Raw genomic sequence first — 24,914 nt, 5'->3', positions numbered from 1 at the left:
ACTGTGATGTCTGTCTCACTTGTTCCGCATCTGTTTCTTGAAAGCGCTGAGCCACGCAGACCAGGCAGAAAGCTGCCGGGTGCCAGAGCCGTGGGCAATCCCGGGAGCTGCGGAGGTTTTGCAGCCAGTCCAGTGCCTCGCGCAGCCTCGTGCGCCGGAAGCACAGGTCCTCTCGCGCGCCCCGCCCCATGTCCCATACTCCCCGTCTCTGAGCTCCCCGCCCCTACGCCCGTACGCTCCGCCCCCGCTCCTATATACCCCGCCCCTGCGCCCCGCCCTCCCGCTTCCCAGCGGCGCTTGGGCCCCGCCCCGCGCGCCAGCAACCGGCAGCCTGCAGCCTGGGGGTGCGGATCCGAGCGAGCGTGGCGCCGCGGGCAGGTCTCGGCACGCGGCCCTTGGAGGCCGCCTGAAGGAGGCGCACCGAGCGCGCGGTGGAGCCCGCGATCCGAGGTCGGCGCGGGGCTGGGCCTCCGGGACCCCGGGTCTACCCGCCGGCCCGCGGAGCAGGTTGCGCGCAGCGCTTTTGTGCTTCCGTTCCCTGCTGTTCCGGCTCTGCGAGCCGCGGCCCCCACGCAGGTTAGTCAGTGCATGAAATACTCTGCTCCGGGTCACGGACGGTAGCTGCTACTCTTTTGAGTGTTGGGCCACACAGAACGATGTTGTATATGCGCTTTTTATGCAAATACTTACACTGTAACTTAAGGAACTGTTCTTGACCAAAAATCACGTAATGTGGGTCATCAGCTGCTGGATTATCAGCGCATTTTACTTCCCGCCTGGCTCAGGCTCCTCGGTGTCCGGTCCGAGGAGGTGGCAGTCACTGTGCCCTCCAGAAAGTGATGCATTTTCCGCTTTAGTAATAGTTGACGAAAGATTATTCAGCCATAAAACACACGTTTGTGTTTTATTTCAGGTAAAGGCGCTCTGATTTGGGGAAGCACAAGTCAACCTTTAAATGAATCTCATTCTTTAAAAGGTGAGAAAATGGAAAAAAAAAAAAAGAAGTGAGAAAATGACTCAGTGATATTTCCCTAAATCCAACTTCTGGAGACTTTTCCTTTTTTTAAATATAAAAGTAGTGAATTTAAATCAGAAAGAAAGCCTTTGTTATAGGATATTGTTAACTTATAGGGTCCTCTGTGTGCATGTGTTTGTCTTCTTTTTAAAAAAAATTGTGGCAAAATCTCCATCAGTTCAGTTCAGTTGCTTAGTTGTGTCCGACTCTGCGACCCCATGGACTGCAGCATGCCAGGCCTCCCTGTCCATCGCCAACTCCCGGAGCTTTCTCAAACTCATGAATTGAGTCAGTGATGTCATCTAACCTGCCATCTCATCCTCTGTGATCCCCTTCTCCTCCTGCCTTCAATCTTTCCCAGCATCAGGGTCTTTTCAAGTGAGTCGGTTCTTTGCATCAGGTAGCTGAAGTACTGGAGTTTCAGTGTCAACATCAGTCCTTCCAATAAATATTCAGGGCTGATGTCCTTTAGGATGGACTGGTTGGATCTCCTTGCAGTCCACGGGACTCTCAAGAGTCTTCTCCAACACCACAGTTCAAAGGCATCAATTCTTTGGCGCTCAGCTTTCTTTTTTTTTTTTTTTTTAGTTCTACCACTTTATTGCTACCAACCCATTTCCCTCCACCCATGGACTTCAGCCCGCCAGACTCCTCTGTCCATGGACTTTTCCAGGCAAGAATACTGGAGTGGGTTGCCATTTCCTTCTCCATCAGCTTTCTTTATAGTCCAACTCTCACATCTATATATGACTACTGGAAAAACCATAGCTTTGACTAGATGGACCTTTTGGCAGAGTAATGTCTCTGCTTTTTAATATACTGTCTAGGTTGGTCATAACTTTTCTTCTAAGGAGCAAGAGTCTTTTAATTTCACGGCTGGAGTCACCATCTGTAGTGATTTTGGGGCCCCCAAAAATAAAGTGTCTCACTGTTTCCACCATTTGCCCATCTATTTGCCATGAAGTGATGGGACCAGATGCCATGATCTTAGCTTTCTGAATGTTGAGTTTTAAGCCAACTTTTCCACTCTCCTCTTTCACTTTCATGAAGAGACTCTTTAGTTCTTCGCTTTCTGCCATAAGGGTGGTATCATCTGCATATCTGAGGTTATTGATATTTCTCTTGGCAATCTTTTTTTTTTTTTCTCTTGGCAATCTTGATTCCAGCTTGTGCTTCATCCATTCCAGCAGTTCTCATTATGTACTCTGCATATAAATAAGGGTGACAATATATAGCCTTGAAATACTCACTTCTCGATTTGGAACCAGTCCATTGTTCCATGTCCAGTTCTAACTGTTGCTTCTTGGCCTGCGTACAGATTTCTCAGGAGGCAGGTCAGGTGGTCTGGTATCTCCTAAGTTTTACCATTTTTAAGTGTACAGTTCAGTGGCTTTCAGTACGTTCACACTGTTCTGCAACCATCACCTCCATCCGTTTCCAGGGCTTTTTCCTCTTCCCAGATAGAAACTCCACATCCACTAGGTAATAACTGTCCATCTTCCCCATCCCATGCCCTGGCATCCACTGTCCCACTTCTGTATCTATGGGACTGACTGCTGTAGGGCCCTCATGTACCTGGCCCTCATGTAGCATTTGTTGTTTGTGACTGGCTTATTTCTCTCAGCATATTATCCTCAGGGGTCATCCATGTTATGGTCTGGGTCAGAATTTCTTTCCATTTTTAAGGGCTGAATGATCCTCCATTAATACACAGTACAAATTGAACATGGAGACAGAAAACAGTAACATTTTATTAATTTTGCCTTTTGAGCCCAAACCTGCTAACGCAAAGGAAACCTAATATAGACAGAATTGTTCATCATTTATCACGAGAAGGCAACACACAGAATATAGTCTTTATCCTAACCTCCCTCTTCCTCATTTTACAGACTGGTGATACAGATGGATAAGCACATCTTTTCCACATGTTTGCTGAATAGACAGGAAGGGTCAGTGGCATCTGGGCCCAGGCAGCTCTGAGGAGGGACCAGACATCCCTACGACCCAGGTTAGTCTAGAAAAGGACACATTTTCTCTGCATTTGCCTCTGAGCGCCTGGACGTGAAGGGGACAGTAGTACTTGGTGGTTAAGGCAGTGGCTGTGTTACAGAAGGGGGACCACTCCCAGGCCTGAGGGTGGGCTCTTGTGTAACACTCAGAAGTAAATTGTCTGAGGAGACAATAAGAGTCAGGCTCACACCCTGAGGTTGTGATAAAAGCTGATGAAGCAGATACTGATGAAGCAGAAGGCTTTACTGGGAAGGGTCACCCGGTGGGAGGACAGTGGAGTCAGGGAACCCAGGAGACCTGCTCCGCCATTTGCTTCCAGTCTCAGGGTTTATGGTGATGGGTTAGTTTTCTGGGTCGTCACTGGATAGTCATCTTGTTTGGCCCGTGTTAGGTCCAATTCCTGATGCTGAGGGCATCTCAGACAAGGCTCATCCCAGCTCGAGGGCTTCTGGGAGGTTGGTGGGATGTATTATGGGTTGGCATCTTCTCCCTCCTTTTGGCCCCTCCCAAATTCTTTCTTATCCTTATTGGGACCTCCTGTTGTGAGATAATTCATACAGGCGGTCACTGTCCTGCCTGGCCAGGCAGGCGGCTTCAGTTATTGGTTCCTAAACCTCTGTGGGGATCTTAGGTCATTGGTTTTGTTACGGTTGAGATAAAACATGAGGTTTACTTTCAGTGAGTCAAGGATCTGGGGCTTCAGGTGTGAAACGTGAGAAGCACTATGCAGTGAATGGTGGAAAAGTGGGGTCAGCCCTGCGGCCACGGCTCCTAGGCCCTCCGGTCACTGGCCTTCTTTCCCTGGACCCGCTGGTTCCTCTTACCAAGCTGGAGGGACTCCCTCAGGGTGTGAGCCTGACTCTTTATCTCATTCTGATAAGCCTGCCTCATGGGAATGAGATGAAATTCATAGTTGATGGCAAGATGAGGAAAATCTCAAAATAAAATTTTTCTCTGCTCATTTGGGCCTCCTCCCCCCTTTGGTGCACGCTCTGCACCTGCACTGACCAGCCCTCCTGAGAGAGGGGCTTCCTTCTTCTTCCTGTAGGGGGCCTGGTGACCCACCACCCACCAGTTGTATGTACAGGTCTGCATTGTGTAAACTGTCAATGAAACATTTGATGCATGACCCCTTGCTCAGAAGCAAAAGGCTGACTCCCAGGCTGGCTCGAATAAAATTCTCCCATTTCTTTCTTGGATGAACTGTTGGTTAATTTCCCCATCAACAATAGAAAGACTTTTTTTTTTTTAAAAGCACTTTTGTGAACAGTCTGTCAGTGTCTGAAACAGCAGTGGGGGGTGGGTGCTGTGACCCTGTGAGACCCAGAGGGGTGGGGACTCACTGAGGACCCCAAGCGGAGCTGCAGTCCTCACAGGTCAGTGCAGCTCTCTCTGTGTGGTGGAGGGTGAAGCATGAAGAGGAGCCAGGGCCGCTCGGTCTTGCTCTTTCTAGCACTGCTGGCCGCAGGGCAGTGACTGGTCATCCATGGCCGCAGTTTTCCTTCCAGCTGGGCAAGGAGGTGGTGAGGCTGACTGTAGGCTCCGTGAGAGCAGGGAGCTGTCAGAAGCAGCTGTGGTGGGAGTGACGTCTGGGCCCCTAGTGTGGGTCTTGGAGTCGAGCCCAGCCCTGTTCCCCCACCCCATCAGCCCTGGAAACACTGCCTTCACTTTAGAAGGTGAAGAGGGTGAGCTGTGGCCATGACGTTGAAGACAGTGAGGGGAACTCGACTTTGATGGAAGGTACAGTGGATTTTGGAAAGAGGAAGAGTCGTTTCCAAGATTTGAGGAAAAGGAACTCTGTTGGAAGGATTCAATGTCAGAAGTTGTCAAATACAGTTTCACTCTTATGGGAGTTTTGTGTATTTTTCAGTGATCACACTGTACCAGGTTCACGTGGCCTTAGGGTGTTCTTGAGAAGACATGTCTCAGTACCAGCAGGCTAGCCTGCTGCCCCTCCTTCCTCCCTTTCTCCCTCCTTCCCTCTAGGTCCTGGCTGAAGGGCTCTTTATGGAGGAAAGAACACAGGAGCCTGGGGAAGGGCAGGGCCCTGGGCCCTTATCTAAGCTGACAGCTGTGGGTGGTACCCAGTGGCAAACCCTGTGTCCTCCTGCTCCTGTCCCCCCTACTCCTGTGTCCCCCCCCTCCTGTGTCCCACCCCACTCTTGTGTCCACTGCCCAGGTGAGCAGCTGGGGTGTCTCCCCTCTGTACTCCGAGGTCTCCGTCCCTACCACGCCTGCTGGGAGCAGGGTTCCATGACGGAGCAGTGGGCGTGGAGGAGCCACTCAACTTGTCTTTCAGGCTTCCTCGCTGGGAAGCCGGGAAGCACAGCGCAGAGGCCGCAGGGATGGGCTCCCTCCTTCCCAGTCCCTCCCAGTGGGGCATCAGGTCCTCGAAAGTTTCAGCTGCTGCTGGGCCTTAGCTTTCAGGATTGTAGGATAGTCTAGGCCTTTTGAGAGAATATGGGCAGTGAGAGCAGATGCCTTTCATTTATTTTTCCTTTGCCCTGTTTTTTTTTTTTTTTTCTGACCCCCCCCCCTTTGCCCTGTTTTTTAAAAAAATTAATTTATTTTTTAATTGAGGGATAATTGCTTTACAGAATTTTGTTGTTTTCTGTCAAACCTCAGCATGAATCAGCCATAGGTATACATATATCCCCTCCCTTTTGAACCTTCCTCCCCTCTCCCTCCCCATCCCACGCCTCTAGGTTGATACAGAGCCCCTGTTTGAGTTTCCTGAGATGTACAGCAAATTCCTGTTGGCTGCCCTGTTTGTTTTTAGGTGAGGTTGTACAATTTTCCGGAGAAGGCAATGGCAACCCACTCCAGTATTCTTGCCTGGAAAATCCCATGGACGGAGGAGCCTAGTAGCTACTAGGGGTCGCTAAGAGTTGGACATGACTGAGTGACTTCACTTTCACGCGTTGGAGAAGGAAATGGCAACCCACTCCAGTATTCTTGCCTAGAGAATCCCAGGGACAGAGGAGCCTAGTGGGCTGCTGTTTATGGGGTCGCACAGAGTCGGACACGACTGAAGCGACTTAGCAGCAGTGCAGTTTTCTGTGTCTCGGTGGTTGTGTGTTATGAGCACTGCTGTGGAGCAAGCTGGGCTTTTACTGGTGCAAGAGGACTGTTCTGCAAGCTGGACTTAGTGGAGATTGTTTTAGGCCCTAAAACAATGTGTCCTGGTCCCCTTGGTGTCAACCATATGCAGGTTCCTAGATCATCCTGGAAAATCGCCTCCCCAGAAAGGGTTTTCTGCATTTATTGGCTCAGTTAGGACAATGTCTCCACAGCCCAGCCCCCCTGCCCCCCCAGGCTTCTGGGGCGTCTCCCATGTCTGAGCTCTCTGTGGCCCCCAGGTCACCACGTACAGGATCCTCATCTTGACCATCAGTGTAGGACCCTTTCTTCCATGGAGGACCGGCTCTCAGAGCCCCCCTCAAGCCCCCCTTGTGTTGGCCTTCACTTCAGATGTGTCAAAAGTGGATGCAAAGCTCATCTACAATGAAGGCGAATCTGAATGTTTGAAAGGCTCCTGAAGAGAAACCACTGCACATAAATGTTTCATGAAGGAGGGTCTTCCAGAGCATAAGACTGATATGTAGGTGAAAAATCATGTTTGTGGACACGTGTGTAATCCTCACGCAGAATTCATGGCTGTGGCTCTGTCCAACCCTGACTGAGCCAGCAAGGGGGCACCTCGCCTGTGAACATCCACTTCTTTTGTGGAAAACCGGTGTAGAGAAGTGGTGAATTCACACCAAAGGCAACACACTATAGGGGACTACATACAGCCTGTTGATTTTTGTGGAGGTGGGTGGTGGGGAATCCTGGAATTGGCACTTGTTAATTGTTGACTTTTCCTGTTTTTTTCTCTGACTTTAACAAACACCCTTCCATCAAATGACTTCTGAAGGTGAAAGTGTTAGTCGTGCAGTCCTGTCTGACTCTCTGACCTTGTGGACTGTAGCCCGCCAGGGTCCTCTGTCCATGGGATTCTCTAGGCAAGAATACTAGAGTGGGTTGCTATTCCCTTCTCCAGGGGATCTTCCCAACCCAGGGAAGGAATCCAGGTCTCTTGCATTGTAGGTGGAGTCTTTACTGTCTGAGCCACCAGGGAAACCAAATGACATTAAAATAGTGATAAAACTGTCATCTTGTTGGGAGAACCATTCTAGTAGCTTCTCTGGCCCTTGCAGATGTAGAGACCTCGTACGGAGCCATGACAGCTTGTCCTTGTGAAAGTATAGGACAGTGGGTCTGGGAGGGTGACAGGCTCTGGAAGTCACTGGTTCTTAGTGGCGGTGCCTGACGGTGGCTCGTCAAGGGAGACACATAACCTGGTCCTTCCCTTCCTTGCAGATACACAGTGGAGACGCGGACACCACCGCACCCGGCCAGAAGCCTGGCTCCCTCATGGAAAGTGTCTGGCTGCCAGCACCCCTGGGCAGGGATATGGCCTCAAGCCGGCTAGGGGCCAGGGGGCAGTGCCTCCATTTGCTGAAGACGAGGGGCTTCTTGCTGCTGAAGCTCTTGGCCGTTGTCTTGGCCGTGCTTCTCTTCTGTGAATTTCTGATCTACTACCTCGTCATCTTCCAGTGCAGCTGGCCCGAGCTGAAAACCCCTGAAGGTGCCGGTGCCCTTGGGGCCCCCAAGGCCCCTGAGCCTGTGCTCAGGGCCATGTTCTTGGCTGACACCCACCTGCTCGGGGCCGTGAGAGGCCACTGGCTGGACAAATTACGGAGGTAACTTGGGCCGAATTCAGAGTTTTCTGCAGGTCTCTAGGCCTCTTCTCACAGGTGGGGTCTCACAGTCCCCCATCTATTTCTGTCTCCACCACCTCAAGTGCTTGTGGGCACTGGGTTGCTTCCACCCTTTGACCTTTGTGGGTGACGCCACCAGAGGGTTGATGGGGGCACCTCCTGCCCCGGTGGCCCTGTTTCCGACCCCTTCTTGTCATCCTGACTGCACTTGCGCCTCCCGGAACAGGCCTTACTCCTGGGGTGGGTGGAGTGTCCTGGGGCGCCGGGATATCCCCAGGCGGGGGTAGGGGAGGCCGGACAGATGAAGGCAGGGCTACTGTATTTCCTCTCAGAGCTTTAAACCCTGGGAGGTGTGAGGTAGACAAGAGCTGGAACACACCCACCCCTCCTTTCCTCTCGGCCTCCAGGGAGTGGCAGATGGAGCGAGCCTTCCAGACAGCACTGTGGCTACTGCAGCCGGAAGTCGTCTTCATCCTGGGGGATGTCTTCGATGAGGGGAAGTGGAGCTCGCCCGAGGTGGGCATGGGACCCCGCATCTGGGGCTGCACTGAGGTCCAGGGAGCCCAGGGTGTGCGGAGTGCTGGCGTTGGGAGCGGGGGCTGCAGTGTCGCAGTCATAGGCTCTGTGTCCCCGCCGGTCCCGGGTCCTGTTTGTCTGTGTGGGAGACGTCTGTGAAGGTTGGCAGATGCTTCCCATGACCCTCTCAGAATGGAAGGTCCGCAGGAGGGAAGCGTCTGGGTCGTCCCCAGAGTTCAGGATGCCCGCTGAAGTGTGGTTTGACTTAACACTTAAGAGACTGTGCTGCCTATGAGGTCATAGCCTTTTTCTGAGGGAGGTGGGGGCGTTGCTGGTGGGAGGTCCCTCTGCCCTCAGGTAAGACCAGGTGCTATGAGCTTTCCAGGAACCAGAGGGCAAGGCTCTTCTCACCTTTGCTGGCAGAACGCTTGGCATACTGCATTCTTGGGATTAATGGGGGAAAGAAAAGCACCATTCTTGCTGCTTAGTTAAAAATGATCAGTCACTGATGGTTTGAAAAGTGAAGGTGAAAGTCGCTCAGTTGTGTCCGATTCTTTGTGACCCCATGGACTATACAGTCCATGAAATTCTCCAGGCCAGAATACTGGAGTGTGTAGCCTTTCCCTTCTCCAGGGGATCTTCCCAACCCAGGGATTGAACCCAGGTCTCCGACATTGCAGGCACATTCTTTACCAGCTGAGCCACAAGGGAAGCCCCAGAACACTGGAGTGGGTAGCCTATCCCTTCTCCAGTGGATCTTCCCAACCTAGGAATCAAACCGGGGTCTCCTTCATTGCAGGTGGATTCTTTACCAACTGGCTATCAGGGGAGCCTGATGGTTTTGGAAGATATTTTTTTTAAAAAATTTCAATTAAAAAAAATATCTTCCGGATGGTTTTGGAAGATATTTTAAAAAATTAACTGAAATTTACTGGGACACTTCAAATGCTATACAAAGAAAGTCCTGGTTCAGATCTGATGGGAACCCCTGTTCATGGGGTTGCAATGTTGGTTGTTGTTCTTCCGTCACTAAGTTTGTGTCCGATTTTCTGCGACCGATGGACTGCAGCACATCAGGCTTCCCTGTCCTTCACCATCTCCTGGAGTTTGAAGAAACTTATGTCCATTAAGTTGGTGATGCCATCTAACCATCTCATCCTATGTTGCCCCCTTCTCCTTCTGCCCCGAGTCATTGGTTTCATCTAGTCCAGAACTAATTGTGAAACCATGGAAACACTGTGTGTAAAAAGCAACTGGTTGTAGAGTGAGCTTGGTTATAAATGCTGCTTTAGAAAATTAAGGGGGACATGTTTTATTTTTCTAATTTTATGTTATTCTAACTTTAAGTATTATTCGTTAAAGTCTTTGTAAAGTACTGAAGGAATCTGTCCAGTTTATTTCTCTAGGTTGGGCCAAATTTAAGACTTTAGGACAGAGTTGACTATTGTTCAGCTAGGTATTATCCAGCCTAGAGTGTTTGTCCAGTTTGTTTTTAGACTTAATAAAAATAAGGACTGAAACATCATCTCAGACTTTAACAGTAAAGTCAGAAAAGCCTGGAGAGACCTTTTGGCTTCCCTCTTTCCTACAGTCTTGTTGGTCCCCACCCCCGGACCCTGCCTCCGAGCGTAACCCTGAGGGAGGCACTGACCCTCATTCCTGGGGGGCTCACCCTGAGCTTGATGTTTCTGTAGCCATTTTTAGGACATGTCCCGATCTGAGGGGATCCTCAGCCTGGGGTCTGTGCATGGCTGTCAGGCGACATTGAGGTAGCGGGTGTGTGAAGAGGATGGTTTGGGGAGATAAACTGTTTCATTCAACCTTGGCACCAGGTTAAATGGTTAGGTTCATCTTGGGAAAAGAATGGTAGAAATTCTGCACATTGGCTTTATGGACGCCTGATCCCGACAGGAAGTGACCTTCCCACCCTCACAACCTGGCAGGGTGGTCCCCCGGGCTGAACTGTGCACTTTTCTCTGCAGGCCTGGGCGGACGATGTGGGGCGCTTCTGGAAGGTGTTCCGACACCCGCCCCACGTGCAGCTGTGGGCCGTGGCTGGCAACCACGACATCGGCTTCCACTACCAGTGAGTGGTCAGCGGAGGTGCCTTCCCCCTGCCCAGCCCAGGGGGCCCTTGCCTGTGGGGTCAGGTGCTGGGGGCTCCTGCACATCACTCACCAGTCCCACCACTGAGCTGTATGTGCCCGAGTGGTTCTCGCTTGAACTTAATGTTTTATGACCCGTTTTCTTTGGGAATCAGAAAACAAGACGATTTGGGCCTTAATAGCTGATGTTTACATGGCGCCGGCCTGTTGGGAGCACAGCGCTTCCGTACAATCAGTCTCTTTCTTTACCTGTTATTTTTATTGCTTTACCCACTCTACCAGTGTGGGAGCTGGAGCTCTGGGGATAAAGTCAATCACCCTGGGCCCCAGATTCTGGACTCCAGGCCCCTGGCCAGACAGTGGTGGCAGCACCCTGCTTACCCAGGGTGAGTGGGAGCTCAGAACCAACGTGCTGGTTGGGCCTGCAGGTCCTGGATGTTATTTTTCCTGTGTTCTTGTTAATTCTGAGGATGTTTTAAGAATGACTTGTCCTGAAAAATATTTCTTTTCACAATTGAATGTAGGATGGACACATACAGAATAAAACGATTTGAGAAAGTTTTCAGCCCTGAAAGGGTATTTTCTTGGAAAGGAATTAAGTGAGTATTATCTGTGAATTCTTAACGAAGACCCCTAGAATGTGACTTAAGAAAGTGTAAACAACGATGGCCGTCTTCCAGATCATGGGGTTAATTGACTCCCGACCTCCGAATTCTTTAAATGCCAGGCACCTCTTTGTGGCCAGTGGACATGTGTGCAGGACACAATGGCACATTTAACGGGTCTGTGACGATGTCCCTGAGGGAGGAGGCGCCAGGGCACCTCAGCTGACCTGCTGTCATCTGGGTTTGGGCTCCTTGGCCCAGTTAGCTTTGCCGGTCCCCCTCCCCGCCTGCCCCCACCACCACCACCCCGCCTGGTCTTAGGCTCTGCTCTGATGTCTTATTCCACATCACCCCCACAGGGAGCCAGGGCTGTGGTGGCCGTCATTTCCCCACCTTACATCCCAGGCCCAGGGACACAAGGTCAGGTGCTGAGTGTAGTGGTCACCTGGGGCCTCTTACTAGTTCAGGGTGGAAAAGCCTTTCCCGTCTTGGATTCGACTCCCAGAAATACTGTCTTGTCCTCTTAGCATCGTCTGCAGCTGCAGGCACAGTGCAACAGGACTGGGATGTCTTCTCTGTGGGGTGCAGCTTCCGGGTCCCAGAGCACAGGTGCCCGCAGACAGTGCCAGTGCCCATGGCTTGACCTCCTGCCTCTCTGCAGTTTTGTGATGATCAACAGTGTCGCGCTGGAAGGGGACGGCTGTGACATTTGCTCCAGGGCAGAGGCTGAGCTCCTAGAAATCTCTCACTGGCTGAACTGCTCCCGGGAGGTAGGACAACCCCCAACCCCTGCCCCACTCTGGGGGCACGGCCATCCCTGCTTCCCCCTCCCTCCCACCATCCAGTGTCCAGTGAGTGAAGAGCCTGGCCTCTGACCTGCAGGAGCATCGCCCCCACGGGTGCGGAGACAGACAGCGGCTGCCAGCCTCAGCCCCCATCCTGCTACAGGTGAGGGGTCCCCACCTGGCGGCCTACAAGTGTGTGGGGGAAGCGCTGCGTCTCACGGTCCCCTGACCCCTGTCTGGTCTGGACAGCACTTCCCGCTTTACCGGAGAAACGATGCCAACTGCTCCGGGGAGGACGCAGCGCCCCCCGACGAGAAGTACACCCTCTTCAAGGAGCGCTATGACGTGCTGTCCCAGGAGGTCTCAAGGAAGGTGAGCGGGGACATAGGGATGCAGGGATGTAGGGTGGGGCAGGTGGCGCCTACACAGGCATTTCATCCTCTTCCCCCGTGGGAAACCCACTCCTGTTCCTAAGATCTGGGTGATGATAGTCTCAGCTCTTGTTTATTCTGTTTCCCGCCAATATGTATCTAGGACAGTGAATGAGACTGAAGAGTAAAGTCTTTGAGACTTAATTAGAATGTCCTTCCTAAATATATTACACACTAATATTTATATACTGTATGGTGTATGTAATATATAAAACAAAATATACATTTGTGAAATGGGTTTATTAAAATATTTATAAAAAAGAAAATTTAATTAAAACCATGCAATCTGGGATGGAAAAATAGATTCTCCCTGAGAGCCTGGGCTTACTTTTGATGGCACCTGAACAGACTTAAGGACTTGAGGGCAGAGGGAGCTGGGGGTGTGTGTGTCCCCAGGCCCCGGCGACCTCTCACTGCCTCCACTGCCACCACAGCTGCTGTGGTGGCTGCAGCCGCGCCTGGTCCTCAGCGGCCACACGCACAGCGCCTGCGAGGTCCAGCACGGGGCAGGCATCCTGGAGGTCAGCGTGCCGTCCTTCAGTTGGAGGAACAGAAACAACCCCAGTTTCATCATGGTACGTGAATGTTTATTTTCGTCTCAAAGCTTCCACAGTATTTAAATCAGCACAGTGATCACCTACTGAATTGCAGCATGAATTGCCGCAATCTGTGAAAACATACAGAAGCTGTAACCACACCCCTCCCAGCACACCCAGCAGCGTGAACCCCTGTCGGGGGACAGTTGTTTCTGGTGGGGTGGTGAGGGGACCATCTCACAGTGTCTCGTCCGGCAAGGACAGCAGTGCCCTGGGAGCTCTGCCTTCTGTTTTCTAAGGAGACAGGGTCATCCTGTCTTATTTTCCACACACGCCTATTTGTGCTGACAGACAGATGCTGCGGGTCTTGTACGTTTGTCAGGGACATTAGTAATGACCTAAAGCTTCAGCTCCTTTCTTTGAGCCCTGAGTCCATGTCCAGGTAATAGTGCTTTCACATCAGGAGTTTTTACTTAATAACAAGATAGGGAAAACCTGCTTTCAAATTGAAAGTAAAAGAACGTTCCCCACCATCATTTCACACAGCAAAATTGTCTACCAAAAAAAAAGGCCCATTGAAATACCCCACGCACATGCATTTCTAGGTGATAGGTTGCTTACTTCAGCATCAAGTGGCATGAAAAACAGCTGTGTCATCTTTGTTCCTGGATGACCACTGATCTAAGTTTCCAGGCCTCTCTGAATCCTCTCCTGCATGCCCTCTGGGTTTAGAGGACCTCCCCACCCCATATTAGGTGCTAGATTCAGTGGGGGATCAGCTCCTAGGCCATGGGCACTCAGCCCCCGGGACCCAGCATGTGGGATGGCGGCAGTGTGGCCTGCAGTGTCCTTGGTCTCAGGTTCATTGGGCCCAGTGGCTCACTCCCTTGCTCGTGTCTGCATGTTGGTGCCATCCGGGCAGCTGATGGTCTTGCTTGCTCCCCAGGGCAGCATCACACCCATGGACTACGCCCTGGCCAAGTGCTACCTGCCGCGCGAGGACATGGTTCTGACCACGTACTGTGTGGCAGCCGGGAGCCTCATGCTTATCACATTAATCCCCACTGGGCTTGTGTCTGCAACTTTTCATTTTGGTCGGAGGGTGCTCAGAAAATTTAAGACCATGTGAGTAGCAGCAGACTTTTGCTGTTAGCAGTATTAAGTCCCAAAGCCAAAGAAAAGAAACTTTGGGCGGTGCTCATGGACGATGAGACTACAGTGGGCTGTGGGCACCACTCCTGGGTTCCAGATCACTTGTGTCAGGCCCTGCAGGATCAGTGCTGTTCCCAAGCTGCAGAAATGGGACCTGTCTCTACACCGGGTCTGTCTGCTTGTTTAACAAGTGTGTGTGTGATCAGAGACTCTGTACAGTGTGCAGAAGCTGCGTGTGATCACTGGCATGCACTGGACAGCCTCCCTTACCCAGGACTCTTTCCCAGGATGCAGGGTCAGCTGTACACATATGTGGGGTCTGCGTCTGCCCTCCTGTGAATGTTCTCAAGTTTCTGTTTTATAAAGTCATGTGCTTAAAATACATATGCTACAAGCAAGAATATATTGTTCTCACAGACTTCTTTATTTCTGTGCTAAATTAATGGAATCAGATTTTTAGATGAGTGTAATTTCCTCTCCAAGTTGTTAAATCTGATTGAATGCCTGTCAGTGATCAAAAAACAAACTCGAAAAAATGGACCAGGAAGAGGCTTTTGGTATTTAAAAATAAATATGCCGTGGTAGGTTTAAGCCTCATAAAATCTGTGTGTGTGTGTGTGTGTGTGAGAGAATCTAGCTCTTCAATCAGACTTGTCTAAATAGGAAGTTGAGTTACAGGGGAATTGTTGAATTATAACTCATAAAAATACAGTTTCATTCTTTTGGGTATACATTGGGACTGTAGCTCTTCAGATTCTCTTCATGTTGTACTGTGAAAATGCAATGGAAAACTGAAGATTGTTTCCCCTTTATAAGTCTCAGTTCATCTGAGAGTTTAATGGAACAATCAAGGATGGGAGGAGCCCAAATTCAGTGATAATGATTCAAAATATGTGATGGTGCACTGTCTGTAAAGCTGTCATCCTTTATTTCATGGAAAACTAGTGTGTAAATGTGGATGAGTTTACAAAAGATTGTAAGATGCTGCTTTAGAGAGTAAACTTTAAAACATTAAAGACCATAAAGACGAAATGGAAGTTAATGTCGGCATCCATGTTGTTGAGATATGACCCCAGACAGTTTAACAGGTTATCCTTGACCTGAGAGCACCAGCCTTGGGGCGGTGGGCAGACGAGGCTGGCTTTTGAGGTCTTGTGCTGGATGGAGCTCACAGGCTGCATTTGCGGATCTTTCAGGGTTGAGGAACAGCTGTATTTGTGTTTCAAATAAAGGTTTTGTCGTGTTTCTTCTTCAAAAGGCAAATCAGAGTCTGTCCTTTGACTCCCCACAGGCCAGACACAGCCTGAAACCCTTGTCTTTTCCTTGCTATTTATTTATGATGGGACCTGTGCTCAAGGAAGTAGTTCAGAAACTTTGACTAGGGGAACAGGTGGCCTTGAAAAAGTCTGTAAATAGCCAGATAATGGAGAAGCATGTTTTCTGGATAGAAAAATGTCCCTGGTTCCCTGAAAGAGGCTTGTGGGCATGGCATTCTGTAAGAGGTGGAGGATTCCTGTGTGTCACTTACAAATATTTATATAAATGTATATACACATATCTATTGATCAATGAGTATTATAAAGAGTACCAGCCCGATAAACCCCTAAGCTCTACATACACCATTTGTTCTCTTCCTCAAAGCAAGTGCAGTGATGAGGATGACTGTTCAGCACAACAGAAACACGTTTCTTTACAGGGACAGCCACAGTCAAGGCACGAAGATCTATAGGGATTCTCCTTGAGTAGTTAGTTATCAAAATAATATTACATCTTGTGGTCTGTACAGTGTAATAAACCAGCAGTAAAACAGCAACAGGAAGAACCTATTATAGGAGGCGCTGCCACAGCAGTGGAGTCTGGGGGACCACAATGGATGGGACTCATGTGAACTGGAGGAACGTGGCCCCAGTGAGTGGGGGCTTTCTGCCGACACGTGGAAGATCAGAGGGCTCCAGCAACAAGGCTGAAGCTGGCCTTCCCTGGAGATGGAACTGAACCCCACTGCGGCTCAGGGTCTCCCCTGAGTCGGGGGCCCACTGGATCAGGAAGCAGGCCTGAGCTAGTGTTGTCTCCCCATCTTCCAACTTCTCCACGAGTCAGGGGGCCCCCACCCCTACACAGACCAGGGTTGGGGGAGGAATGGGGACAGAGGTGGCTGGGGGCCCCGTGGTCAGGAGAGCCCCGCAGACAGCCCCAGGGCGGATGAACTGGATTCCTTGAGTTGTGCCTGGCGGGCCTGGGATGGGGGGGCGGGGCGGGGGCGGGGCAGCGGGGGGCGGGGTCTCACAGGAGCTCGTACTGCTTGAGGTGCATCCGCTGGATGATGTCCCTGCAGTCGTTGAAGACGCGGCGGATGTTCTCCGTGTCCACGGCGCACGTGAAGTGAGGGTAGCAGTAGTGCTTGCCGTCGCCGGTGGCCGTGCTGATACGCTGTGGGGACACGGCCGTCAGCTCCGGGGTGGGGGGACGGGGGTGCTGGGATAGTGGGTGTCTGCCAGGGTTGAGCTCCCCAGAACCCACTTTCTATGCAAATTTGAAATCAGCTCAGAATACAAAGTTTCTTTTCAAAATGAGGACATTTAAACCTGAGTGGGTCTGTTTCTATATGACCCCTGAGCTGAGGGGGAATAAACTTACCCCCCCCCCTCCCCCAGACTCCGTCCCTTTGGGAAAAGGCGACATGCGGATGGGTGGCTGTCTCGGGGCCGCCCCGGGGCCTGCACCCTGACTGGTGCTGCTGACAAGCCGTGTGACCTGAGGTCATAAGTCCACGTCTCGGAGGCTCAACGGGCTCATCACTCCGCGGAGAGGAAAGGGGGAGAGGAAAGGAGCCGTGGGAGGCTGAGCGCAGAGCCGTGCAGGCCGTGCAGGCCGAGGTAGCGGGAAGGCAGAGGGTGGGAAGCGCTCACCAGGAACAGGTCCCGGATGAAGAACTTCGCTCTCGTGACTTTGGGGTCTTCTCCCGCATCCGGCGTCGCTGGAGGAGATGGAAGGAGCTTTGATTTAAGAGCCGTGAAACGGATACAGCTTAACGGAGGACATGAGAGGCGGAGGGCCTTCGGCCATGCAGCCGAAATCTTCCTTCCTCCTCCCAGGTCATTTTGATTTTAGCAGTGTTTGGGGTCTGCCGCTGGGAGACGACGTCCACTCACATCAGATGAAGTGTCTCACTGACCGGGGAGCCCCGCCCCCCGACCGCCTGCACCCCCAGGTCATCCTGCGGCCTCATCCTGAGACCTTACCAGGAAACGTGCTGACCAGACAGGGTGAGGGTGGCAGGAGACTGGTTTCTCGGAGAGGTCAGAGCAGGCCCGGCCTGTGAGGTGGACGGCGACACCACCACACGGCGGGCAGCGTGGGGCCGGGGTGCTGCCTGTGGGCAGCTGCTCCCCGGCCTAGGGAGCCCCCGCCAGGCTGGCTGAAGTTGGTGCAGAGACCTAGACGGTTTCTTCCCTTCTAACTGAAGTCTCTGGGAAAACCCCCTCATTCTGCTTCATCCCCTTTGGGACTAAACCATGAGGAGTGGGGTTATTGTGCTCTAAGCAAACCCCTCCTTGCAGACCCTGGGGGCGGGATGGGGAGTGGCCCAGGAAACTCAAAACCCAGAAACAGTCCCTGAAAAGGGGCACAAATCCTCCAAGGTTTGCCGGATGGGACCTTCTAGGCTGCAGCACTGACTGACTCCTGGGACAGTTGGTTGCCTGATGAAGTCACCGTGCTGTGGCCGGAGTCATCGCTGGGGACAGAGGCCTGGCTAGGGCAGCTCAGACAGTGGCTCCCTCTCAGTCTGTGCGGGTCAGTGGGCAGGCCTATGCGGACCGACCCACATAAGCCCGGAAGGCAGAGTCTCTGTCAACCCTCACCCACACCAAGCTGCCCTCCCTCCGCCTGCCCAAGTGTGGACCAAGTCAGACTGAAATTTTCACACATGGGACCCTACGGACACTTGAATGCTCTAGTAACTTAGAGTGGGCAGGGGTCAAGAAGACGGATCTAAATTAACTGAATCTCCCAGATTCATCAGAATTGGGAATTACAGTCACAGTGCTGTTGAAAGAGCAATTCTTTCCCATAATTCCGAGATAACTTGTTTCAGAATCTTACCGTCTTCAGGAACAGTATAATTTGCGTACTCTGGGAAATAGTCTTCAATTTTTGATTTCCCCGCCAGCACTTTTTCTGCCAGCATATCCTGTTTGTTCAGGAACAAGATGATGGAAATGGTGCGCAACCACCTGGAAGGAGAAGCAAGCACACAGATGCAGGTCCTTGGCAGGAGCAGGGTGAGGCGACCTGCCACCCTCTGGACGAGGTGAGGGGCTTGGATTTCTCGACAGCCCAGCACCTCGACCCCCACTCCATCTGCATGCAGGACACTCCCATAAGGATAAACTCTCCACTAGGATAACTCTGCTCCACCAGGCTCTACTGGCACCAAAACTAAGCTTCATGTAGGGAGTAAGTGCACTCGGATTTGTGTGGTGTATTTACTAGTGAAAGTGAAAGTGAAGTCGCTCAGTCATGTCCGACTCTTTGCAACCTCATGGACTGTAGCCTACCACGCTCCTCCGTCCATGGGATTTTCCAGGCAAGAGTACTGAAGTGGGTTGCCATTTCCTTCTCCAGAGGATCTTCCCAACCCAGGGAAGGGTTAGAAAAGCATGGGAAGTTAAAGCTCCATCAACAGAACAGAGAGGTGGGCATCTGGGGCTATCTGTTGAGGAGCTGGCATGTGGGGGGTCTGAGTGGGGACCCATCACTTGGCTGACAAGCCGAGGGAGGGGCTCAGGGGTCATCTGGTCATCAGTGGATGCTTTGAATGGGTGCTTTCTGAATGTTAAAATCCAAACAAGGCCAATTTTGAACCATATATATGACTTGGAGATTTCCAACGCAGAGATCTGGATTTTCCTGACTGAGTCCTATCAGTTCCACCCCCATCGAAAGTCTCCACATTAGATGGGCTGGAAGGGACGCTGCTTATAGTTTGAGAAGATTTATCAAGAGGAAAGGCTCCCTCGGAAAACAAAGATGGCCATGCTGAGCAGCATTAGCTCTAAACATAGAGCGAGGTCGAGTTCACCACCTCTCACCTGTTGTTCCAGATGCTCTCAAAAAGGTCCAGCGACTCCCGCAGGCGGTTGGTGTTGTTGTCTTCCCGGATGACCATGTTGTAGCTGCTGCAAGCGGCCACATAGATGATAGCAGTGACGTCTGGGTGGGGAAGAGGGGCACCTGGGTGACTCACAGCAGTGATGCTACATGTCTCCAGGGAGAGCTCCCTCAGTGACAGCACTGGTGACCCCGGCCCCCAAAGCAGCAGGGACAGTGTGACCCAGGATGCTGGACTCCCGTGTCTAGGGGACCCTTGGTCAAGGCGCTTGATGATGAGCTAGTGGGAAGCAGCGGGAGTGGAGGTGGGTTCATTCCCATTTTCTTGAGAGAGCGGAGAACTCACCGTTGAAGCATTGGATCCATTTTCTTCTCTCATCCCTCTGGCCTCCGACATCAAACATGCTGGGGAAGAATGGTATTGGGGGGTTAACCAGGGGTGGTGGATGCTCCTCCTTTGCTGCTCCCCGACCTGGTCCAAGGCTCTCCTTGCCTAGTGACGTTGTGGACTGGCCCCACGGGGCCTCCCTGGTCTGGCCCTGGTGGGTGTCCACACCCAGTGTTTCTCTCCTCCCGGCCCTTGCCCTGTGGTCGGTCAGTAGCTCTCGGCTCTTGTCCTCCCGGGGCAGCCCCCTGCCTGCGTCCTCCTCTTCTGCACCTGCCCAGGCTGGCTCACCCTCTCAGCATGTGGAGCTCAGGTACCTTTCTCCCCGCACTGACCACCTGCACTCCAGGGTGTGCATGGGCTGTGGCAGTGCCTGCCCGCCCAGGATGACCCACCACCCAGGCCCAGGGGTTCTGCCCACGCACTTACTGGAAGTTGACTTTGTCCACTTGGAATCTGGTCTCGAAAATCCCTGAGGTCAGAACTCTGCACCTGAGGAGGTCCTGGGGGCAGAGAGAGGGGAGCAAACCCAGTGACCCTGTCCTTAGGAGTCGTCCTGGGGCAGAGAAGGGAGCAGACCCAGAGACCCCGTCCTTAGGAGGTGGCCCCGGGGCAGCCACAGGCCGTGAAGTTCTCTCCATCAGAAAAGGAAATTAAACACTTGACAGACATTCTCGGTCTCACTCCCCAGAGAAAGTCACAGTTACGTGTTGGTCTCGTTTACAGTCTTGATGGCTTAGCTTTCTTTCCTTTAGGAATTTCTTCTAATCTCTTTTGTGCATCCTCTACTGACACGGGTCCCTGACAGCCGCCTGGGGTCTAGGGAGCGGGGCCTGTCCTGCTGGCTCTTGCTCCGGGTCAGGTTCCCATGGGTGTTGGCTGGTTTCAGACTCTGTCTTCTCCTGTATTTCTAGTCTCTAACATAAAAGATGCTGTATTCCCAAGGGGATAAGAAGGCCGTACGGTTTCACTATCTGACACCTCTGCAGGCCAGTCAGGTGTCGGTGTTTCTTTGCTGGTGACCAAATCCATTAGGATGTCAATCAGTCACCACAGAATCCAGAATTGGGGGGACAGTGGCCCCTCTGAACTGATGAGGAGTCTGAAGACAGACTCCAGGGGCTCAAGGCCCAGATAACAGCTCCTGGGTCAGCCTCACAGAGGGATGGATGCTGGGTGAGGAGCCCAGACCTCTGGGTGGTGGGAGGCAGGGTGCAGAGACCCTCCAGTCTTCCCAGGTTTGGGCTGTGGTTGTGGCCCAACCCCACCTACCTGGTCTGTCGGTGTGTAGTCCACCAGGCTGACACTGTCGATTCTCTCCAGGAAGCTGGAAAAAAAGCAAGACATGCTGGGAATGCCTCTGGGCTGGGAGGCAGGTACCCATGTTTGGGAGGCTCCCTTGAGCCCAGGGGAACCGGGAAGCCATGGACCAGCAGGTTCACGCTTCATTCCTCAACACACGTCTCTCCAGCAGGTCATGTCCTCACGGTGCTGAGGGGGTGCCAGACCCTTCCCTCTCTCCTTTCTTCCCCTGTGCAAGACTGGGGTCCTTGCAAGGTTAAGCTGGTGGATGGCCGCTGTGCAGGCACATAAAAGGCCAGACTGGCCCAGTAAGACCGGGGTTCAGTGGGAGTCGGGTGTGCACAGGCTGAGCCTGAGTGGGGGGATAGTCTGCTCCCCATGGTCCGATGCATCACCGGTGGAGGGCTGGAGGGAGGGCAGGACACGGCATGTGTGGGTCCTCCCACCCCCACCCCCATTCATGTCCACCTTCATGCCCACCCAGCTTTCTCTTCCTACATAGCGATTACTACCACCTGACAGGTTCTACACATATTTGTCTGTTATCTGTCTCTCCCTCTGAATTCAGGACCCACCATTCTGTCCCGTTGGATGGGTTTCCCTAGCACCTGGCTCGGCCCCTGTGTGTCTCTGGGATGAGGCGAGCAGGTGCTGCGAGGCCTGGGAGGACACGGGGGGACCTAGGGGATACAGGGGGGCCCTGGAAGACATGGAGCTGGTAACCAGTGAGCAAGGGACCATGTTCCGGGTGGGAGGAGCAGAGCGTGTGAGGACCAGGAGGGGACTGGCCTGACATTCCTGCTGAATGGCTCAAGTCCACTGCTCTGATGTGGAGTAAAGCCACGGAGGCTTCCCCTCAGCCTGTGTGCTCAGGAGCTTCTGCGCAGTGATGGGTGGGCACCTTCCCATGGCCACAGCAGCCTCCCCGGCCAGCACTGCAGGCCCTGGAGCTGCTTCCTGGAGGAGGGGCTCAGGAGGGGACACCTGATAGCTCAGCCTGGTGTGAAAACCACAGTGGGGTTCGGCCCAGTCCTTGCTGGCCTTGTATCTGGTGTACCAGAGGGCCCTCAAAATCCACCCTGACCACCTCACGGGGAAGGAACAGGGCAAGAGCCTTGTGTCTGTGATGGAGGGGGAGATGTGTCTGCACAGTGGTGGTGGGGCTCCAGGCCCTGGGGGCTCTGGAAGGGGCAGGGGATGAGCCGCCTCCCTCCCAGTGCGGGGCTGTGATAACTTGAGGCGGTCCTCCTCTTAGCAGGGAAATCTAACATGAACATGTGACAGATGCTGATCCTCTCTGAAAGGGCTGGAAGGAACTGAAAATCAGACCATGCAGGAAGTCCTTCAGCTCCAGTCAGAGTTTAGGGGGCACCCACTTTCACACTGGATACAGACAGAGAGGAGGAGGTGAGTGAGTCTATTAGATGGCAGTGACTGGTACAAGTAGAAACAATGAAATGTGGTCAACAAAAAAGACATCAAGCGTTCCTGAAAGATCAGAGACCACCATCCCAAGGCAGATGCTGTAGAAGTACCCTCCTAAAACACAGACATAGGAAAGTTGTCCCTCACACCCCTACTCCTGAGCCCAGGCATGGGTGTTAGGGTTCTTCCATGCATGCGTGCCAAGATGCTTCAGTCGTGTCTGACTCTTTGCAGCCCTACGGACCGTAGCCCGCCAGGCTCCTCTGTCTGTGGGATTCTTCAGGCAAGAATACTGAAGTGGGTTGCTATGCCCTTCTCCAGAAGATCTTCCGAATCCAGGGACTGAACCTGTGACTCATGTCTCCTGCATTGGCCGGCGGGCTCTTTACCACTTCCACCTGGGATCTGACAGGCATCAGTGAACATTTCCCAGGCATCTTCTGAACTGTCACTGATGCAGGATGGTCCTCTGAGTTCACAATTGTGCCACAGAAGCTGCAAATCCCCCCAGATGGCTGAGAGCCTAAGGAGTAAAAACTATAGCAGTCAGTTTCTGCAGGTTTTCCACCTTAATCTTTGGTTCAACTGGTGTATTACCCACATGGCGTAGAAGGACTTCTTAAAATTGGGGCTCCTAAAATAATATACAGAACAGGAATTTTAAAAGAACTTTCCAAATTATGCAGTTTTGTGTGACTAAAACTTTTTATGGTTTTTTAAAAAAGATTTATTTTTGGCTGCACTGGGTCTTCATTGCTGCGTGCTGGCATTCTCTAGTTGGGGAGAGCAGGGGCTCCTTCTAGGTACACGGCATCAGTAGTTTTGGCTCATGGGCTCAGTAGTTACAGCACTTAGTTGCTCCTCAGTATGTGTACCAGGGACTGAACCTATTTCCCCTGCACTGGCAGGCAGATTTTTAACCACTGGACCACCAGGGAAGCCCATGACTAAATTTTAAAGGGTTGACTCCCTAAACACACCACTGCCTGTGATGTGGAAAAATTCACAAGATCTAAGAGTCCCACTTGTAGACCCTTCACTCCCACTAAGACACAGAGCTGCAAGACAAAAACAATTTACTATTGTAGAGTCACTCCCACCACAGTCACTTTAAGAAGAGCAGTTAAAGAGCAATTTACTGTGCTTTCTTTTAACTGCTTCCTACTACAGCTGAGGATAGTTCTGTTTGCAGAGTGTTTTTACTCTGGACACTGGGATCCCCTTCTGCTGGATCCTGGCACAAGACAGCCATTCACTGCTCTTTTCTCCTCTGTTGGCCGCCCCACCCCAGTATCTCAGAACCGCAGAGTTCTTCTGCTGGGGGGTGGGGGGGGGGATTGCAAAAACATGAAACTATTCTGTTAAGTGCCTTTGAACAACTGGTACCAAAGACATTTAAATAAAATGTACTTAAAGTGATTTGTGAAGAATGTAGCAGGTCAGAACTCGGACAAATTGAGTAAAGCCTTTTCTCGGTGTGTTATCAAAATTCACTTCAAGATGCCTATTTACTTGATGGAAAAACACTGGAGGAAAGTGTTAACCAGAAGTGACAGCAGCCTGCAGCAGGGCTGAGACCGAGGCTACATAAGTGGTGCTTGACCAGAGCTGGGGCTTGGGAGTTGCAGCCAAGTCACAGTTGGGGTGGACGAGTGACCCTTGTGCCCCCACCCAGGTTGTCCCTGCCCCTCACCTGCAGGGCACAGCTGCTGACTCACATCCTGCTCTTCAGGGAGTGAAGTTCACATTGAATCTGCCTCCACACCCTCTGCGATCCACCCCACTTCTTCCCTGTTCCCAGTGGTGTCAAACCTTCCACCCCAGTCAAATCCACACAGAGATTTTCGGCTTTTCAGACCTTTATGTAATCCCCACTTCTTTTTTTTCCCCTTGGCAGCCTCAGATTGAACCCAATCTCTTCTAAGAAGCCAATTCCAGAGAACAGAATTCACAGCCCAGAAACAAACCCACAACATAGAGACAACTAATTTATGACAAAGGAGCAAAGAACGTACACTGGAGAAAGGATGGTCTCTTTAAGAACTGATGTTGGGGAAACTGGACGGCTCCACGGAAAATAATCAAACCAGGCTGCTACCTCACACCCTACATAAAAATCAAACTCAAAACAGATTAAAGACTTGAATATAAGACCTGAAACCACAGAATTCCTAGAAGAAAGTATAGGCCATGTTCTCCAGCACTGGTCTCAGTAATTTTTCTTTCTGGATGTCTCCTCAGGCAGGGGGAAGAAAAGCAAAAATAAACAAAAGGGACTACATCAACCTAAGAAGATTTTGCACAACGAAGGAAACCACCAGCAAAACAAAAAGACGGCCTACCAGATGGGAGGAGGTATTTGTAAATCATGTGTCTGATAAGGGGTTAATAATCACAATATATAAAGAACTCATAGAACTCAGTAGCTAAAAACAATCCAATTAGAAAATGACACTGTCACTGGGGGGATCTGGGTGGGGTCAGGAGCAAGAGAACTCAGGGGAGGTCTGAGTTCAAATGGACCCTCAGCCGGGAGCCCACCGAGCTGGGCACCATCCAACGCCCAAGGATGGTAACCCAGACATACCCGTCCTGCTCCAGACGGAACCTAAGCATCTGGCTGTAGGAAAACGAACCTGGTAAACCAGGCAGGCTGGTTTCATTCCAACCAGCTGATTAAAAGACGACACAGAGGCCTGTTCATCAGTGTGTTTGATGTCCACAGGCTTGAAGCTTGTTGCCAGCAGCACCTGAGGTCCTGAGCTCTGGATT

At 51.8% G+C, this 24,914-nt stretch overlaps 2 protein-coding genes across 7 annotated transcripts in view; one reads left to right on the top strand and one right to left on the bottom strand.

Moving 5' to 3' along the window:
• The first annotated feature begins 278 nt into the window (after window positions 1-278).
• Window positions 279-24,169, top strand: MPPE1 (metallophosphoesterase 1). Of its 4 annotated transcripts, none has more exons than XM_043443918.1 (12): window positions 279-576; window positions 914-976; window positions 2,905-3,023; window positions 7,388-7,770; window positions 8,196-8,304; window positions 10,287-10,390; window positions 10,934-11,008; window positions 11,676-11,784; window positions 11,897-11,962; window positions 12,049-12,171; window positions 12,665-12,805; window positions 24,040-24,169. In XM_043443918.1, the coding sequence occupies exons 4-12, from the start codon at window positions 7,442-7,444 to the stop codon at window positions 24,064-24,066; spliced, it is 1,083 nt and encodes a 360-aa protein (XP_043299853.1). In that variant the 5' UTR covers window positions 279-576; window positions 914-976; window positions 2,905-3,023; window positions 7,388-7,441; the 3' UTR covers window positions 24,067-24,169. The 4 variants fall into 4 exon arrangements, with proteins under 4 accessions (XP_043299853.1, XP_043299854.1, XP_043299851.1 ...); XM_043443919.1 differs by lacking the exon at window positions 24,040-24,169 and adding an exon at window positions 22,377-22,426; XM_043443916.1 differs by lacking the exon at window positions 24,040-24,169 and adding an exon at window positions 13,713-14,319.
• Window positions 14,322-24,914, bottom strand: part of GNAL (G protein subunit alpha L) — a 66,956-nt gene continuing 56,363 nt past the window's right edge. For all 3 annotated transcript variants that reach the window (XM_043443922.1, XM_043443921.1, XM_043443920.1), the window contains 7 exons: window positions 20,688-20,742; window positions 19,845-19,918; window positions 19,377-19,435; window positions 19,012-19,132; window positions 18,023-18,153; window positions 16,828-16,895; window positions 14,322-16,348 (listed from right to left, as the gene is read on the bottom strand). In XM_043443922.1, coding sequence (XP_043299857.1) covers window positions 16,202-16,348; window positions 16,828-16,895; window positions 18,023-18,153; window positions 19,012-19,132; window positions 19,377-19,435; window positions 19,845-19,918; window positions 20,688-20,742 — 655 coding nt within the window. In that variant the 3' untranslated portion in view covers window positions 14,322-16,201. The remainder of the gene's footprint in view (window positions 16,349-16,827; window positions 16,896-18,022; window positions 18,154-19,011; window positions 19,133-19,376; window positions 19,436-19,844; window positions 19,919-20,687; window positions 20,743-24,914) is intronic.

Source organism: Cervus canadensis, chromosome 23 (assembly GCF_019320065.1).
Source record: "Cervus canadensis isolate Bull #8, Minnesota chromosome 23, ASM1932006v1, whole genome shotgun sequence".
Classification (NCBI taxonomy): domain Eukaryota; kingdom Metazoa; phylum Chordata; class Mammalia; order Artiodactyla; family Cervidae; genus Cervus; species Cervus canadensis.
Note: the sequence above shows the minus strand (reverse complement) of the source record. Positions and strands in the feature narration are given on the sequence as shown.